Consider the following 18,613-nt stretch of genomic DNA (forward strand, 5'->3'; position numbering starts at 1 on the left):
TTTCAGACTTACATTCACATCATCGACCAAAGGACTGGGAAGCCCGTGCCGACCCAGTTTTACACGGACCCCGTGGTGGTGTTTCATCACGTCAACGCCTACGAAGAGGACGGCTGCCTTGTGTTTGACGTCATCGCCTACGAGGACGGCAGCCTTTATCAGCTCTTCCACTTGGCCAACCTGAACCAGGACTTTGAGGAGAACTCCAGGCTCACCTCCGTTCCCACCCTCCGGAGGTTCGCCGTGCCCCTCGATGTGGACAAGGTAATGGGCAGGACGGGGGCCCATTTCATTCCTGGGGCGTCGTGAGCCCAAGTGGGCAGTTACTTTGGCGTCGGCTTGATTGACATTGAAATCCAAAGTGAGCTGTTCTTAAAGACATCTTTTTATTGTTTCTCCAAGAATGATACGTGTTTATAGCAGAAGCCTTAGAAAATATAGATTAGGGAGGGGTACCTGGGTGGCTCAGTTGGTTAAGTGTCCAGAGCCTGGTTGGGTTTCTCTCTCTCTCTCCCTCTCTCTCTGCCCCTCCCTAACTTGTGCCTGTGCGCGCTCGCTGCCTCCCTCCCTCCCTCCCCCCTTCCCTCTCTGCCTTCAAAATAAGTTAAAAAAAAAACTTAAGGGGCACCTGGGTGGCTCAGTCGGTTGAGCGTCTGACTTTGGCTCAGGTCATGATCTCGCAGTCTGTGAGTTCGAGCCCCGCGTCGGGCTCTGTGCTGACCGCTCAGAGCCTGAAGCCTGCTTCAAATTCTGTCTCCCTCTCTCTCTGCCCCTCCCCCACTCATGCTCTGTCTCTCTGTCAAAAATAAATAAACATTTAAAAAAAAAACAACTTAAAATATAGATTAGATAAAAAGGAAACAAACCCACAGACCTACTGTAGATATATTTGTATTGCCTCCAAAGTCTCTCGCTAGACAGACATATTGGTACATCTGTCGATGTATCTGTGTATATGTGGCTCTAACACACATACACATGAATATGTCTCTCGATAAAGCAGTTAAAAATTCTGTGTAGTATGACTTCTCTAAAATTTAGAAATATATACGTATATTTTATATATTGCTTAATTTTAGAGGAGATCGCAGAATTCTCAATCGACTTATTGAGATAGAATTTCACATAGCATCCACCCGTTTCACTCATTTAAAGCGTACAATTCAGTTGCCTTTAGTATCTTTACAGACTTGTGTGACCATCACGACGATGGATTTTAAAACATTTTCGCGACCCTGGAAAGGAACCTTGTGCCCCTTAAGCCACGCCCCTCCCCCAGCTCTAGGTAACCACTCATCCCCTTCCTCTCTCTGAGGATCTGCCTGTTGGAGACACGTCATGTACGTGGACCCACGCGCCAGGTGGTCCCCTGCGGCTGGCTGCCCTCCCTCAGCACGGTGTTTCGGAGGTCCGTCTCTGTTGCAGTGTGTGTCAGCCCTTCCTTCCTTTTCACGGAGGATTATGTGCATACCGTTTTGTGTGCGACTGTTTTCACTTACACGTGTATCTAAACATCTCCCCATGACATTAAATACTCTTCTGCAACATCATTTTAAATATTCGTGTGACGGTCCCAGGCCGGGATTCGTCACTATTCACTCACCTAATGCCCTGCTATTGAATCGTCCGCGTCTTGCATTAAAAATGACCACGAGGCCAGACATTATCTTCAATTAGGGTGATGCTCCCAGAGGCTACAGAGACTTCTGGCTCCAGAACTCACTGACTTCACGACTTAATTAATTTAAATGAAAGCAAATCCAATTCACCTCGATTTTGGTGGCTCCTATTACTGAATGCGCTGTATGTGCCGGGTACTTTGCCAGGCGTTTTATTTTCCTTGCCTCACTTAATGAGCAAAACAACCTATGGGAGAGGTCCTCATGTTAGCCTCATTTTACAGATGGAGAAACCGAGGCCCGGAGAGGTTCAGGAACATGCCCCAAGTGGCAGAGCCATGATTGGCACCTGCCTGTCTCTCCGTGCATACTCGTAGCTGGTAAAGGTGCAACTCTCCTGCTCTCCCCAGCAGGCCTAACACCTGGAAAGAGCCCAGACGGGTCCCCCTCTGCAGGCCTGGGAAATGGAAGACGCTCCGACAGAAGGCCCAGGGAGCCTCCTCCCACCTCACTGCCGGGCTCCCATCAGTCAGTGGGGCCTGCGTGTGCACCCAGGTTTCTCTGGTCCCGGAGTCGGGGTTCTTTCCTGTCTTGTCGGCATTTCCCCATCTGCCGTCATTGGTTTATCTCTGTCCCGATTTTCATTTTTATCACCTCAATTTAACCCTTACAAAATCGTGTTTTGTTTAAACCATCTCCCTCTTGAGAGGTAACCCGACACTAGTCACTGGAAAGAGAGCATCGCTCACTGCAAACGGAAGACAAGCCGGGGAGAAGCAGTGGCAATAAAGCAGAGGTCTTACTCTCCGCGGCTTGCCAAGACTTCACCTCTTTGTTAAGAAGAAAGTCCTAAAAGTACTAGGTGTTAAAGAGCTAATGGCACCTGACTCAGACTCTCCTTGACCCGGTCGGAAAGATCGGGAAGAGAAAAAGGAGTGAACTTTCTCCTCACGGGGTTCAGGGCTGTTGAGTGAGTGGCCACATTCCACGAAGTCGTCACATGGGCTCCTGGCCTCTGCGGTCTCCACTCTGGGCAGCCCCGCAGGGCCAAGCAGGGCCAGTCTTGGTGTCCTGGTTCCGGGAAGCAGTGGTGGGAGGTGATGTCACAGAGCACACAGGTGCACATCCCGAGGCCCGGCCCTGCCTCACGCCAACCTCAGCCTGGGGATGAAACCTGGACAGGAAACACTCCCTCCCACTGCCCACACACCGAGGGATTTTATAGCCTTTTATCGTGCTTGAAAAATGATTTGCTTCCTTGGAACCAAGCTAGGAAGTTCAGCACGTAGATTTTGAAAAGCCACCGTGTGAACCATCTACTGCTTTGAAACCAGCAAAGAAGAGTGAGCCCTGGGAAGGGTAGCTCTGGCCACGCTTTTTAATTGCTGTTTATTGTCCCTTAAAAAGGCTCCTTGCTTCACTTTCAAGTTGCCCTGCCTGCGTATTGAAATCGGGAAGCTGAGCACATGCCCATGGCAGACATGTCCCGGTCTGGCAGCTCCAATTCCGTTCTTCCCAAAGGCTTATTAGGACGGACCGAAGGAGATACCACCTGCTTCTGGCACCCTTCAGGCTGGGGCCATTGCTCATGGCTGTCCCCCTGCCTGAAACCCTGTCCTACTCGGATCAGGCCTCTGCTCCTGACTTGGCTGCAGGTTGGACTCACCTGGGGGTTCTGAGACCACACCTGGGCAGACCCCGGTGTAGACCAGTGAAGGCAGAACCTCTGGGTGGAGGTGGAGGACCTGGAGCGGGGGGGGGGGAGGGGGGGGGCGTGGTCTCGGCCCACAGAGGCTTTCGATTTGCAACCAGGGAGAACCAACCTCAGTCTGGCAAATTCCTGTTGGCCCTACAGGTGTCAGGGTCATTGCTCCCCTCAGAGGACCTCATTCGTGCCAATGGCACTTGCAGCTCCTGCTGAACCCTTGTCCCCGGCAAGGGAACTTGTTCAGTCACCGGACCCGTGAAGCTCTGAGAGCCAGAGCCCATCCTCCTGTCAGCTGATTGTCCCACGCGCGTCACAGGGCCTGGTCCTTGGAGGGTCCTCGTTAAGCTTTTAACCACTTGAACTCAATGAACGCGTGACGTGCAGATGAGAAATGAGTGGGTCTCTGAAAGGACGCGGGTCTGTCTTTAACATTGGGAACATTTCCCAAGTGGCAACTGCTCTCCACAGAGAATGGGCAAGAGTGAAGTATACTTAAAAGTCTGGGATGTCCCGGCTGCCCCAGATTCTCTTGCGTCTGGGCCAGCTGGGGTCAGAGGAAGGTGGGGCCCCTTGGCACGGTGGCCTGTTTTTGTAGGGCGGTGCAGGGGTTGTCCCAGGCGGGGCCGGGCTGGGAGGGGCGTGGGCGCGTACAGACAGCTCCGTGGCCGCCCTGCGCGTCCGGCGGGGCTCCGGGGGGCTGCCTCCAGGGAGGTTCGTGAGCACTAGCCTTCCCTTTCGGCAGCTATCCTTGTGTAAGCCGCCACCGTGGGAGGAGGCATTGTGGACCTACGAGGGTGGCTTCCACTCCTGGCTCAGTAGTTTGGTTTTTTGTCTTGATCCTAAATGTGAAAACAAAGACCCCCCCCCCCCCCCATACCTCAAAAGCTGCCATTTATTGAGAGCTCATTATCTGCCGGGACCTGTGTTAGATGTCGTTTTTGCTTTTAGACCCCGGCAAGAGGGGCCCCTGCTCTGGCCTGGGCATTGGGGGGCCCTAATCCAGACTTTCTCTGGCAGTGTCCCTCCTTCACAGAGTCGGGGGTTCTTCGGGCCAAGGGGCCATGCCCACCCAGCCAGGTGCCTTCCCCTTCCCCAGCCACGAACCAGCTACCTGGGATCCGTGAATTCCCTCCCCTAAAAGCCCCCACACTGCTTCTAGCACCTGCCTCTGTCTTCCTAAAGGCAGGCCGTGCCCCTGGTGTACAGGCCTCAGACCCACAAGGTGGCCAGAATTTGGCTCTTGGCTTCGGTCGTGCTGGCTGGGGCTTCTGTGCAGTGGGAAGAAAGGGGGACAGGGACAAAGAACCCGGGCCCAGAGGCTGGCCCTTGTCTGCCACCCTATTCTGACTCAGAACTCAAGGAGTCCTAGAATTCCAAATTCACACATCCTTCCAGACCAGCACTATGCAAAAGAGTCCACTGCGGCTATGACACATTCTCTATCTGAGGCAGTAGCCACGAGACACGTGTGCCATTGAAATGTGCCTTGTGCAGCTGAGGAAGAAGATGTGTAATTGTTCTTAAGTGTAAGTAAAATGTAAATAGCCACATGTGGTTAGCGGTTGCCCTCTCGGACAGCGCACTTCTGCGTTATGAAGGTCTGTGTATCGAGGAGGGGGAGAAAATGGTATTTCATGTAACAATTTGCTCAGGGCATTTAGACATAGGGCACGTGGGTCTCCACTCTACTTCTTGGTCCTGAAAATTTGTGGAACTAAATGCTTTGCAAGCCTCTCATCTAATCAGTAGGACGCCCCTCTGAGTTGCTTGTTATCCCCATGACTACGGATGAGAGAGAAAGTAACTTGCCCAACTTGCAGAAATATCCGTGGGATTTTGAGCTGGGATTTGAATGCGTGTCTCTGTGGTTCCAAGTTACGAACTACAATGTGCCTGGCCCTGGCCCAGGTGTTTTCATCACCATTGTTTAATTGTAACTACAGTCTTCAGCTGCAGGTCAAAGCAACCTCACTTGTGCTCACCACCCATTCAAAAAGTTACAAATCACCCCCATATTTTACAAACTACGGAACAGCCTCAGGGAGGCCTGGGGGCTGAGGTGGGGGGGGAGGCTCCTCAAATTCACACAGAAAGCCAGAGAGCCAGATTTCACACACAGGGCTTCTGAACCCCAAAGCCAGTGTTTCGGGGAATTACCGAGATGGCTGCTTCGCACAGAGTTGCCTCGAGTTGGGGGATTTCAAAACAAACCTGTAGGATTTTGTTGAATTTTGGCTGGAAAGCTATTTCTTCCCAAAGCTGAGCACGCCGGCCGCAAAAAGCAGCTGAGTCACGTTGGTGACTGCTATGTGGAAAAATTCAGTTTATCCCTCAACCAGTCTGACCAGTTTCAGGCCAGAATTATAAGTCTCTGCAGACCGACTCCCCGAGACACAAGCCCAGGGCATGCACAACAGGCCTGTTGCTGTCGGGTGACTACAAGGCACCAGGCAGAGCCTCTGCCGATTTGTGGCTCGATGCAGGAGGAGGCATTCCAGAACTTCAGTTTACAAGACAGCACCGAGGTGCCGGGTGCCAGGCGGGACTTTTTCACGCATTTCATCTCCTTGAATTCCTGCAGCCACCCTGTGAAGCACATGTTTTGCACCTTTTCAGTGGAAGGAAAAGCTTACTGAGTTATGCATCCACTCCGTTCATCCAGCTGTTCCTTCCTGGGAGCTGTGCCTTGGCGACATTGCAGATTGAGCGGTCAAGGGAGGGGATGTTTTGAGCAGAGACCTGCAGGATGGGAAGGGACTGGCCTCAGGGCCTTTGTACCTGCTTTGCCCTACTGCCTGCAGTGCTCTTGCTTTGGAGCGAAAGACTTGCAGTGTGAAGGGCCCAAACTCTTCTTCCCTCTGTGGCCTTGGACAAATCACCTTCCTTCTCCGGGCCTGCTTCCTCTTCTGTAAGTTGAGGGGTTGAACTAAGCAAATCTCAAAGGGCCCCTGCAGCCCGGCTGCTATAGGATGCAGTACCTTAGCATCCCCTTCCCGGCAAAAAGCTGCTATCCCTCAGACAGGTTTCATTTAATTATAAAATCCCATCTTGGAAAATTTGGGAAGTAGAGAAAAGTTTAAATGCGGAGAAGTCAGCCATAACAACTCTCGCCCTGTAAACTCCGTGAAGGCAGGGACTCCGTCTTGCTTCTCTGACCTGCGCTCGCCCCCAGTGGTATAGTGAGTAATATAATAACAACAATGGCAATAATAAAACAATGATGGTGTTATCAGCTTGTAACTAGCATTTATTTAGCACTGACTGTTAACCAGACCCTCCTGTAAACTGTTTTCAGGGATTATTTTATTCAACCTGCACAATAACTTAGAGACACATATACACTCTTTATATACACTCTTTACACATATACACATCTGCTGTACCTCACTATAAAGATGAGGCAGCGGCTTCCCAGGTACTAAGTAACTTGCTCAAGGCCCCGTAGCTCCTACGTAGGGAAATGGGGAGTAGTAGAAGCTCAATAAATAATCGATTGTTTTCAATCACTCTCCTGGATTACAACCATGACGGGTAAGACCCTAAACAAAGTCCGATTGTAAGTTGAGACCAAGGAATGTCCTTGGTCGATCTTTGACTCCCAAGTAATGATGATTGCCTGTTTGTTTTCATTTCAGCAGTGGTTTTCATAGAAGAAAGTCCTGAAAATACAGGGAAGTGTAGAAAAAGGAAGTCCCCATAATTCCACTGCCTGCTGTCTTGTTAGTATTTGGTGTATTCCCCCAGGCTCTTTTCAGTGTCATTTTTTTTTGACCTGATTGAGCTCAGGCTGCGTATACAATTTGCTGCGGTTCTCAGTACTCTCTCATGAGCATTTCCCATGTTATTATGAACTCTTTATAAACATCCTTTTAATGACTGATGCAGCCTTGTACAGGTGAATCACCTAGTATTTAAAAAGCGAGAACCTACCAGCACATTAGTTTCACCTGTGAAAGATAATGTAGCCCAGAGTAGTAGAAAAGAGCCAGGAGTTTAGGGACGCTCACCCCACCACCTACCAGCTACACCCTCTCAGAGAATGAGAATAATACTGATAATACAGGGGCGCCTGGGTGGCTCAGTCGGTTAAGCGTCAAACTCTTGATGTGAGCTCAGGTCACGATCCCATGGGTCCATGAGATCGAGCCCCATGCTGGGCTCTGTGCTGACATTGTGGATCCTGCTTGGGATTCTTTCTTTCCCTCTCTCTCTGCTCTTCCCCATTGTGCATGTGTGTTCACTCTCCCTCCTTCCCCCCCCCTCTCAAAATATACATTAAAAAAAAAAGAATACCAATAATATAATAGCTGCTTCCTGTGGTTTACATGAGGCCAGAAGAAGATGACATCCTCTAGGGGCACCTGGCTAGCTCAGTTGGCTGAGCAACTTCAGCCCAGGTCATGATCTCGTGGTTCGCAAGTTTGAGCCCCGCATCGGGCTCTGTGCTGACAGCTCAGAGCCTGGAGCCTGCTTCGGATTCTGTGTCTCCCCCTCTCTCCGCCCCTCCGTAGCTTGCGTGCTGTGTCACGCTCTCAAAAATAATTAAAAACATTACAAAATTTTTTTTGAAAGATGACATCCTCTGAAGCACTTTTTTTTAATGCTATGAGTTTATTTATTTACTTTAAGAGAGAGAAAGAGAGAGGATGAGAGAAAATCCCAAGCAGGCTCCCCTAAACCACTTTGTTAAACATACACGGTATAGCACTTGTTTGCTCTGGGTAACAAGTGGTCGATTTTTTTCTTGAAAACTGATTCTTTCAGAATGCAGAAGTGGGATCAAATGTAGTCAAACTGGCATCCACAACGGCAAGAGCCCTGAAGGAAAAAGATGACCGAGTCTACTGCCAGCCGGAGCTGCTTTATGAAGGTAAAATGCCTCCCTTCCGGATGCTCAGGGAAGGAGCAGGACCTCAGGAATCCCCTGAGGCCTCTCAGTACCTCCTTCTGATGCAGGAGAGCTGTGCATGGACACGGGGCAAACGGAAAGGCTCTTGGGGTGCCCCGGTAGAAAGCATCTGGGGACAGTTCTCTTTCGCGTATCTTCAAACGCCTCCCAGGAGGGCACTGGGAGTGGGGGTGCTCATTGGATGATTTCACAGCTGGCTTCTCTAAATGCTCCAATTTGTCAAAGGCTGACTTACTGACTTACTGCATTTCTGCTTGTACCCCTTGAAAATACCCTGCGGGACAGGGGCCATCAGCCCCATTTTATGGAGGAGAAAATGGCTCAGAGAGGCTGGGCTCGACACAGCGTGTAAACCCCTCCCATAAAAGTCGTACCCGTAAGGGCAGGTCTTCTCAACCTGGGCACCCCTGACAATGGGGGCTGGGTCATTCTCTGTGACGGGGGCCATCCTGGGCACTAGGGTGTGGAGCAGCATCCCTGGCCTTGACCCACCAGATGCCTGTAGCACCTGCACCCTGAATTGGCGCGACCAAAAACATGTCCAGACATCGCCAACATCCCTGGGGGCACCATCACCCTGACTGAGAACCGCTGCCCTAGGAACCTATGAGGCAGGGACCGTGTTCCTGTGCTCAGTGTATCACCAGCACGTGACAAAAGCGTGACTTAGAGGGGGAGGACTGTGCTCAACACGGGCAAGGAATGAGGGTGCTAGACGGTGGCAGGGCGCGGTTTTGCCTTGCTCTCCACGTCAGCTGCCCCCTACCAGGTTCAGGCATCTAGAGGGACACCGTCCTGGGGACTTTGTTAGGATGACCCCAGCTTTGCCCATAAGAACCCCTGCTGTAAACGGCATCTTATGGATGTTTGAACAGGCTCTGTGTGGGGCCCCCACCGCTGGGAGTCATCTTTAGAAGTGAATGTATAGATCTTGGTCCCAATTCTTAAGGCATTAACCCCCATCTCTGCTCACCCGCCACATGGCATGGGCAGACGGAGGCTTAAAACGTTCTGGGTCTTTTTGCATCTGAGAAGAGAATGCTGGCTTATTGTGGCAAACTTGGGCAATGCTGAGAAGCATGGCAATAGACAGCTCCCTTGTAATCCCTCCGTCCATGGTAACCCTTTGGAAATCCCCATTGTCTTTCTGTCGGGTGTGGGTTCCTTGGCATATGCCAGCCCTCTTCTAGGGCTCCCCAGACATCGCCTCATCTCACCCCGACAGTCTCATCCTGTTGTCCTTGACGTTACATGAGTTCGCGTCCGTGAAGCGCTTCACCGAGAACCTGGCCCCCAGTGAGAGTCCAGCACAAAGTAGAAGTTACCAGAACAATCCTGGGAGGCAGGTGTTGGCACGTGTTATTCTTGTTTTAGAGCTGAGGATGGCAAAGGTGAGGATAATTCAGTAACCTGCCCACAGATAGGCAGCAGAGTCAGGATCTGAACCCAGGTCTCTCAGACTCCAAAGCCCTTACCCTCTGGATCTATAGTTTTACAAAAGGCATACCATACCATCCAGGATATTTAGAAATGGCTTCTTCCGTTTAATGGATATAGCCTGAGAACTTCCCTACATCCTGAAGATTCTTCAAGAGCGTGGCTTCAATAGCCTCACGGAATTCGCAGGGATGAATCATATTTTACATAACCAAGTCATTTACAGGGTGGAGATTGGGGGGGCGGGGTGCGATCCTAGACCAGGTTTGAGGCCCAGGAGCACCACAGGAAGTCTGGGGCCAACTGTGGGCATCTTTTTCTGATTTCTGTATGTGGGTGGTCCCTCTTCACATTCACCAGGACATCTCTTGGAACTCTCCCGACTACTTGCCTGTGGGACTGGACATCTTCCCACCTCTCCCAGCCATGCAGGGGCACGAGAGCCTGATAACTGAAGCTCCCCGCCTGCTTCCTCTTTTCCCAGACATTATATTTTCACCAGCAGTTGGTTCCAGCTGCCTGGAATATTTCATACAAAGGGGACTTTTATCCCAGCACTTAAAGTTAGAGATTCAAGGGCTCCTGGTGGCTCAGTCGGTTAAGTGACTTCAGCTCAGTTCATGATCTCATGGTTCGTGGGTTCGAGCCCTGCATCGGGCTCTATGCTGACAGCTCAGAGCATGGAGCCTGCTTTGGATTCTGTGTCTCCTTCTCTCTGCCCCTCCCCTGCTTACACTCTGTCTGTCTGTCTCTTCCTCTCATAAATAAACATTAAACTTAGAGATTCAACCTGACACACCAGACATGTATGTATGCATGTACATTGACAAAATTTTCAGGTCTTTTTGATTACAAAAGTAATAGGTACAACAAAAATTTCATGAAACATGAAACCCATAGGTATACACTATGAAACATAAACTACAAGGAAGTTCTAACCCCAGCAGTGCTTCTGAACCTTTTCTCTTCTTTTGTAACATAGTGGAGATAATTCTATAACCAGCCTTTTACACTTTATCTTATGATATGGACACTTTCCTGTATTATTAAAATTCTTTGTAAACATTAGTTTTATGTATGTTATTACGTGAATTCACCAGATTTGTTTGACTATTCCCCATTGAGACTCCTTTCCACGGTTTCAGGGGTTTTTCTTTTTGGTCTACACCCCCACACATGTGCATGCACACGAGTATTTTTTTTTTTTTTTTTTGAAGAGCTTTAAAAAAAAATTGCAGTGGCCTCTGATTTTAATCATGCAATTCTCTCTGATTTCTATCTTGGATAATTAAAGATGCTTATACACTTAAAAAACTAGGTCTGTCTTACCTTGCTCCGGAACCTTCTAATAGAGCCAGAGTAATTATCAGAGGTTCCCTCCCCCTGCTCTGCTACCAACCTTGATCTAATCCAGGGCCTGAAGCAAGTTCAGGGATCCTGGATAGGGAGCCATTTTTGTGGAAAGGATGCCCAGCCTGGCATGAAGGGTAGATGTTCCCAGCCCGCGGTGATGGGGACTTCATCAGCCGTGTCCTTCTCTCCAGGCTTAGAGCTGCCTCGGATCAATTATGCTCACAACGGGAAGCCCTACCGCTATGTGTTTGCGGCCGAAGTTCACTGGAGTCCCATCCCAACCAAGGTACCAATCCCCGTGTGATTTGGGCTGGTGCTCCCAACAATGATCGTGTCCACCTGCAAAGCTGAACTCCAGGATCTCAGACTGGGTGACCTTGATCAGAAAAGGGAGGTCTTTTTGGGGACAGAGGGCAGATCAGAGAGTGAGGTCAGGGGGACAAAATACAGGGAAAGCAATGATAGGCCAGCCAAGGGAGGGAGCCATACCTGAGGGGCTGAAGCTCAGGAAGGAGGTCACGGCTATGGTTCATCCATTGATTTCTTTATTTAGCATGTTTATTGAGCACCAACCATGTGCTACACCGTGCAGGCACTGAGGATAAGGAAGTGAACAGGGGGATCCCAGCCTCTGCCTTCAAGGAACTCACCCTCTCGAGCAGAGGGCTGAAACTCGGAGCATTTATTTTGTTTTTTAAAACTACGATTTGTTGAACAATTACTGTATCCCAGGGACTATACTCAATGTTATACACGCGTCACTTGTCTTTAACATCTTCATTTTTTAATAATAAAATGGAATACCTTTTTTAAAAAATGCAAACAGTGCAAAAATGTACAGAGCAAACAATTAAGGTTCACACACACACACCCCTAGCCACTCCCCACTTGTCCCACACCCTGAGGGGAAACAGGTCTGTTACGGATTAAGAGAAGTCCAGGGACTTGCACTTTTTTTTTTTTTTTTTTTTTTTTTTTTACGTTTATTCAGTTTTTGAGAGACCGAGAGAGACAGGGAATGAGCAGGGGGAGACAGAGAGGGAGACACACAATCTGAAGCAGGCTCCAGGCTCTGAGCTGTCAGCAGAGCCCAACACGGGGCTCAAACTTGCAAACTGTGAGATCATGACCTGAGCTGAAGTTGGAGGCTTAACTGACCAAGCCACCCAGGCGCCCCTCAAACTTCAGTGTTGGTTTTTTTTTTCATATTTTATTTTATTTTAGTTTAGTTTAGTTTAGTTTAGTTTTTTTTAATTTATTTATTTTTTTAATATATGAAATTTACTGTCAAATTGGTTTCCATACAACACCCAGTGCTCATCCCAAAAGGTGCCCTCCTCGATACCCATCACCCACCCTACCCTCCCTCCCACCCCCCATCAACCCTCAGTTCTCAGTTTTTTATTTTATTTATTTTTTAAGTAAAAGTTTTTACTATTTTTAAAAAATTTACATCCAGGTTAGCATATAGTGCAACAATGATTTCAGGAGTAGATTCCCTAATGCCCCTTACCCATTTAGCCCATCCACCTGTCACAGTCCCTCCAGGAACCCTCTGTTTGTTCTCCATATTTAAGAGTCTCTTATGTTTTGTCTCTCCCTGTTTTTATATTATTTTTGCTTCCCTTCCCTTGTGTTCATCTGTTCTGTGTCTTAAAGTCCCCATATGAGTGAAGTCATATGATATTTGTCTTTCTCTGACTAATTTCACTTAGCATAATACCCTCTAGTTCCATCCACATAGTTGCAAATGGCAAGATTTCATTCTTTTTGATTGCCGAGTAATACTCCATTGTGTGTGTGTGTGTGTGTGTGTGTGTGTGTGTGTGTGTGTGTGTGTGTGTATGTATGTATATATATATATACCACATCTTCTTTATCCATTCATCCATCAGTGGACATTTGGGCTCTTTCCATACTTTGGCTATTGTTGATTAGGGACTTGCACTTTTAAAACAACGAAAGGATAGTATTATCCTTTAAATGTTTGCATTGAGTTCACTAGTTTATTTAACACACACAAAAGTCGCAATGTAGTGTCAAACACCAGATAAATTTAGGATTTTTATTTTTAAAAGAATTCAGTGCATAGTGTTAGCTATGGTTTGGCAGGAGGATCTCTGCTTACAGGTGGAGGAGGAAGCTAGCTGCTTTCGTGTCCGCTGTTATACGGACCCCAGGTAGATGTCATTTGTAGCCTCCACTCGAGGGGCTTAATCCTCTCTGTGGGAATTGTTGCTGTGTGTTTTCAGGGGAAGACCATGCTCTCTAATAATTTGCTCACATGTCTCTCCTCTTTGGGTATACAGATCCTGAAATATGACGTTCTCACAAAGTCATCCTTAAAATGGGGACAGGAGCACTGCTGGCCAGCAGAACCCCTGTTTGTCCCCATGCCGGGTGCCAAGGACGAGGATGACGGTAAGACTCCAGGAAGGGGAGCCCGCTTGCTGCATTCTGCTTGTGATCACCCCTCAGTCAGAGACGTCATGTGGAGGCAGTGACCCTCCCTCCACATCCCCCACATCACACTGCCAGTGGAGCCAGGCTTCGAAGCCCGGGTCCTTCTGAGTCCAAAGCTGTGAGTTAGGGAGTCCCTCTAAACACCCTCGCTGCTGACACCAACTGCAAGTTCAGGGGTCCCCCAGTCCCTGGGTTTCGATAGAAGGATTCACAGAACACACTGAAAACTGTTAGGGTTGTGGTTTGTCACAGTGAAAGGATGCAGATTGAAAGAAAAGAGGCTCATGGGACAGAATCCAGGAGATTTCCATTCGTGGAGTGTGTGGTTGTCCCAGGAGGTCATGGCCCACCCCAGCTCCAACAGTATCTATGGAATATCACTGACCGAGGCAACTCACCCAAGCCTTGGGGTCAGAGCTTTTTAGGTGCCTGGTCGTGTACACATGGGTGGTTGGCTGTGTGGTTGATCCTTAGCCTTCAGCCCCTCTGGAGGTCAAGATGACGTCCAAATTGCTTTGCTAGGATAGATCATCAGACTGGCCCCAGGTAAATGAAGATATTCTTAAGAGGCCGGACATTACAGGGGCTTAGAGGTCACCTCCCAGGAGGAAAGGTCAGACCTCCCTTTGCGGGACATTAAATTGTTTACTACACAAAGCCCACTTCCTTTCCACTTGAGAATTCATTGCAGTGGCTGGGACACAATTCTTAACCATCTCTAAGCGTGTACCTTTTGTTCGGAGCACCGGTAAATGCACGTTTGTGGCCCACCTCTCTTTTGTAGATTTCCACATGACCAAATGGTCTTTTCCCTCGTTGATTCGGTCTTTGCCCCAGAATCCTCTGCACACACTTCAGGGGATGCCAAGGCGGGGACATCTAGGACCACGGGTGGGGCTGTCCACACCTGCAGGGGAGGGCGAGCTGCCCCACTGGGCCTGCCAGCTGCTTCCCTGAGGTGGGGAGTGGTTTTCTGCCTGGGCTGTGTCTTCCTACTAATCATGCATGGCACGGCGCACCAGGCAGGGGGCCCCAGGTTGCTGTCATCTCTGAGGTGGGGGATTGTTCGTAGCACCTCCTGTTGAGGCTGGCCTCCCACTGGCTGGGCCAGTGCTCCCCCTACATTCTCTGCTGAGCAGGGAGTGGCATTGTGTTCATTCCACCAAAGGAGAGGCTGAGAAAATGATCTGATTTACCTACCGAGTTAGAATTTTAATCCACGCCAATCTAACTTGGACTATGCTGAACCACCCTGAAGCCCAGAAGGCTTTGGGAGGACTCACGAACACTTGTTGTAAGTTTATGTGCATTCTTTCATTTAATCCTACCTCCCTTGAGGGTGAATACTTAGAATATTTCCATTTATTTCTTTACAGAGGGGAAGGCGGAGGCTACTAGTGTGCTGCTTTGGGCATGAAGTCCCTTGGACTCATTCAAATGCCATCGAGTGCAACTAGTCTGAGTCTAGCTAAGTGCCATATATTAGCTTCAATGCAGCCTCGAAACTAATCCTCGATGATCAGGCTTTCTAAACAGTAGTCCGATAGCCATTCTTCAGTGCACACAATATTTGACAAAATGCTTTCACGATTCACCATGCAAGAGATCGTCCCAGCAGCCCTGCAAGGGTAGCGAGAATCATCCTTACTCTGCAGATGAGCGGAGTAAGGGTCGGAGAGGTCAAGGAACTGGCCCCCAGCAGGGCTGGAGCCAGGTATTCTGGTTCCTCATTCCTAGTTGCCTCCTGCTCACACAGAACATCAAATTTGCCTTCCTTTTGTTTTGATTACGTCCTTACCTTCAAAGAGGACGGGGAGATACAGCTGAGAAATGTATCCCTCCAGCTGGAGGAAGTTCAAGTCTGCACTTCTACAAAACGTCTCTTTTTGTTTCCCCAAAGGAATTATCTTATCGGCCATCGTCTCTACCGATCCCCAGAAGCTTCCTTTTCTGCTTGTTCTGGATGCCAAAAGTTTCACAGAACTGGCTCGTGCGACCATTGACGCAGAGGTGCACCTGGATCTCCACGGGTTATTCATCCCGGACGCAGACGGGGACGCAAGGGAGCAGGCCCCTTCCCAGGAACAGCCGGACAGGGTTCCAGACTGCCAGGTGGCCCCACGGACCTGAGTGGGTTGGGCCTGTGGGCTCGCTTCCTCTCTGGGCGAAGGGGGATCCTTCATTTCCCTTTGCACTTATGCTTTCTGCGGTGGCTTTGAGACACAGGTATGGAAATCGTGTCTTTTCTTTTGTCTTATTTTGGCCCTAAAACCATTGTTTGAAAGTGGATCAAATATGTATTGATTAGCTTAAGCATTTCCAAGAAAGCCCTTTTCCTTTCTTATAAAACCATGCCCAGAAATTGTATTAAGGCACATAATCAGCCTTCTTAGAATGAGCAACCACTGATGTACCAGAGAAGAGGCAGGTAACTATTTGTCATTGCTCCTTCCTCCTGCCCCTCGTCTCCCTCTTTCCAGTAGACTAGACTGTGCATCTGGGAGATCTGGATTTCCCAACCATGCGTTGTTAGTAATATCTGTGGCCAGAAAGGCATATTGCCTTGTGGTCATTCCATGCAAGACATGGCATAATATAAAATAATAAAAGTGTTAAAGTCTGTTCCAACCTTATTTAATTTTTACGTGGCTTCTTTTCTCTGAAGTTCTTCTAAGGCAATAAAATAGAGTGCAGTTCGTAGCCAGCCAGATGCCCCAGTACAACAGATTGGGACAGCAGATTGGTGTGGCAGTCCCCTTTGCAGGAGAGGGTTAAGGAGCTGGGTGGTGACCCAACTAGCCATGGCCAAGGGGCTAGAATCCAGGACCAAGGCCCAGGCCAGGGCTGGCATGAGGAGTTCTTGCCTAATGCTGAGAACCAGGGCAGGGAGCCCTGCCAGCTGGGATTCCACCCTTATTCTGTACCTGCCCCCTCTCCTAAATCTGGATTTCACGCAGTCACCAGTAGAGATTCAGTGACATGTATTGAGACAGGAAGGAATGAATCTCTAGTGACATTGCATGGAATACCCCAGAGCGGGCAGAGCTCTGAAGGATGGTCTGGACTTTTACCCTGCAAAAACACCATGAAGCCATACTTAGCTCCCACTGAAATGTAGGGTCCATCAGGTCTGGGGGTTGGGTTTTGTTTTGGGGGTGTTTTTTGGACATTTTTATTTAAATAATTGAAGATTCATGTACGCGTGTAAGAAATAATACAAAAGAGATCCCTTGTGGACTTTACCCATTTTTTCCAATGGTAACATTATAGTATAGTTATCACAACCAGGATATGACATTGATTCAGTCCATAGATCTTTTTCACATCCCCCCAGTTTTATTTGTATTCGTTGGTGTGCATGCTTAGTTCTACGCAATTTTATCATGTGTGTAGATTCCTTATTCCACCACCATGATCAAGATACCAAATGGCACATCAACACAAGGATTCCGTGGGGTGCTTTCTTATCACTATACCTACCTGTCTCCCACCATGACCTTCCCCCATCCCTAACCCATGGCAACCACCATTTCTAAAATTTTATCATTTGAAAACTGCTGTATCAATGGAATCACCAGAATTAACTGTTGGGGATTGACTCTTCTCCACAGAATCGCTTGCAGATTCATCCACATTGTTCTATGTTGGGTGTGTTTTGTTCACTACTGTATCCTCGGCACCTAGAACACTGCCTGGTGCCTCACAGGCTCTCAATAATAAATATTTGTTGAGTGATTGCACGAGTGAATTCCTTCAACACACAGATTGTTGGTCGATAATGTACCAACAAGAAACGGATATTTTACTAATGTTCTCCTGGGAAGACGAGGAAGACAGTTCACATGGACCCCAATGACGACACACAGGTTCCTGCCCTGCCATCCCTGACCCCCTCCTCTCTCTCTTTCCCTGTTGGTTCCTCAAATCCCCTCCACCACCCCAGTCTTTCCATTTCACCCTCAGCTCATGGATCCCATTAAACAGAAACGTGACCCCTGGAGATGGCAGAATGAAGACCATCTACGCTTCCTTTGGAGATCCCAGCACCTCCAGCCTTCATGAGATGGGCTGGGAGGAAATGCCAGCCATGGTGGCCTGAGACCAGTACGACTGAGGTCTGCATTCAGATGGCACGAACGGAAAAGAGTCGACAGATGTGACACTCACCTACTCATTATTCTACTTCAGATATTTGAGAAGAGGGTGGAATTAAAAAGTGCTTCCCCACCCCCACTCTGCTCAATGCCAATTGCCAAACAGTATCCAGACCTACTCACGAAAAAGGGTGCAGTTCTGCGGGGAAGAAAAATATGTCCGTGGTTTGTCTACCTTGTTCAAGATGACAGGTGAGATACCAGACTGATGAGGAAGGCTGGCGCACCAAATCTTTTTTCCCCCAGTTTCAAAAACATCACAGGTCAGTGGCAGGATACCCGATTTATCTTGATCCTTAACTCCATTGTGTTTCATACACAGGCCAGGGTAATTAGCTCAAAATGTCACAGGAGCTAAGATGCACGCGCCTTTCTTGAAGGTGCCACGAGGCGGTCCGTCTTATCCTCTGAGCCTTCCTTGTTATGCTTCATGTGGGTGTAACGCATGACCAGGAAGTTTTACAGGAACAATCACTCAGATTTGTTTGTTGCTTTGATAAAGCCACAGCATTTCACAAGTGCCCTGAGATGTGTCAGGTACTGGGTAAGCCCTCAGATGTTTGCAGACCCACTGACTTTTTCCTTCAAAGGTTTTTCTACTTTGATTCCAATTCAGGAATAAGCTGGGTGTATACTTGGACGAATCAACTCACGAGAAATCTTCGTGCTTTCGTGCTACATCCGCGTTACTGGTTCACATTCATTTCCTCCCAACCAAAGTTCCCCAGCATGGGGCTGACGCCATTAGGAAGGGTTGCTGGTCCAGGTTAAGCACAAACACCTTTGATCACTTCTTAAGTTGTTTAAAGACTGGGTGGTTTTTAAATGGCCAAGAGAAGTCTTCCCCTTGGCAAATCAGGACATGCAGAAGAGTCATTACCACCTTCCTCATCGTCCAACGCTCATGAGGCCTGTGGCCTCTACCTCAACTTCCTTCTAGGCGTTTAACTCAGCTGCCAGGTGCAGACGC

The 18,613-nt window shown here is 48.8% G+C and overlaps 1 protein-coding gene across 1 annotated transcript in view; it reads left to right on the forward strand.

The window, feature by feature from the left end:
• The window catches only part of BCO1 (beta-carotene oxygenase 1), a 40,228-nt gene extending 24,106 nt beyond the window's left edge, over nt 1-16,122 (forward strand). Inside the window, 5 exon segments of the mRNA XM_019413087.2 lie at nt 7-264; nt 8,092-8,197; nt 11,218-11,312; nt 13,336-13,447; nt 15,390-16,122. Coding sequence (XP_019268632.2) covers nt 7-264; nt 8,092-8,197; nt 11,218-11,312; nt 13,336-13,447; nt 15,390-15,619 — 801 coding nt within the window. The 3' untranslated portion in view covers nt 15,620-16,122.
• Nucleotides 16,123-18,613: the final 2,491 nt, after the last annotated feature.

Source organism: Panthera pardus, unplaced genomic scaffold (assembly GCF_024362965.1).
Source record: "Panthera pardus isolate Hobbes unplaced genomic scaffold, ASM2436296v1 HiC_scaffold_19, whole genome shotgun sequence".
Classification (NCBI taxonomy): Eukaryota; Metazoa; Chordata; class Mammalia; order Carnivora; family Felidae; genus Panthera; species Panthera pardus.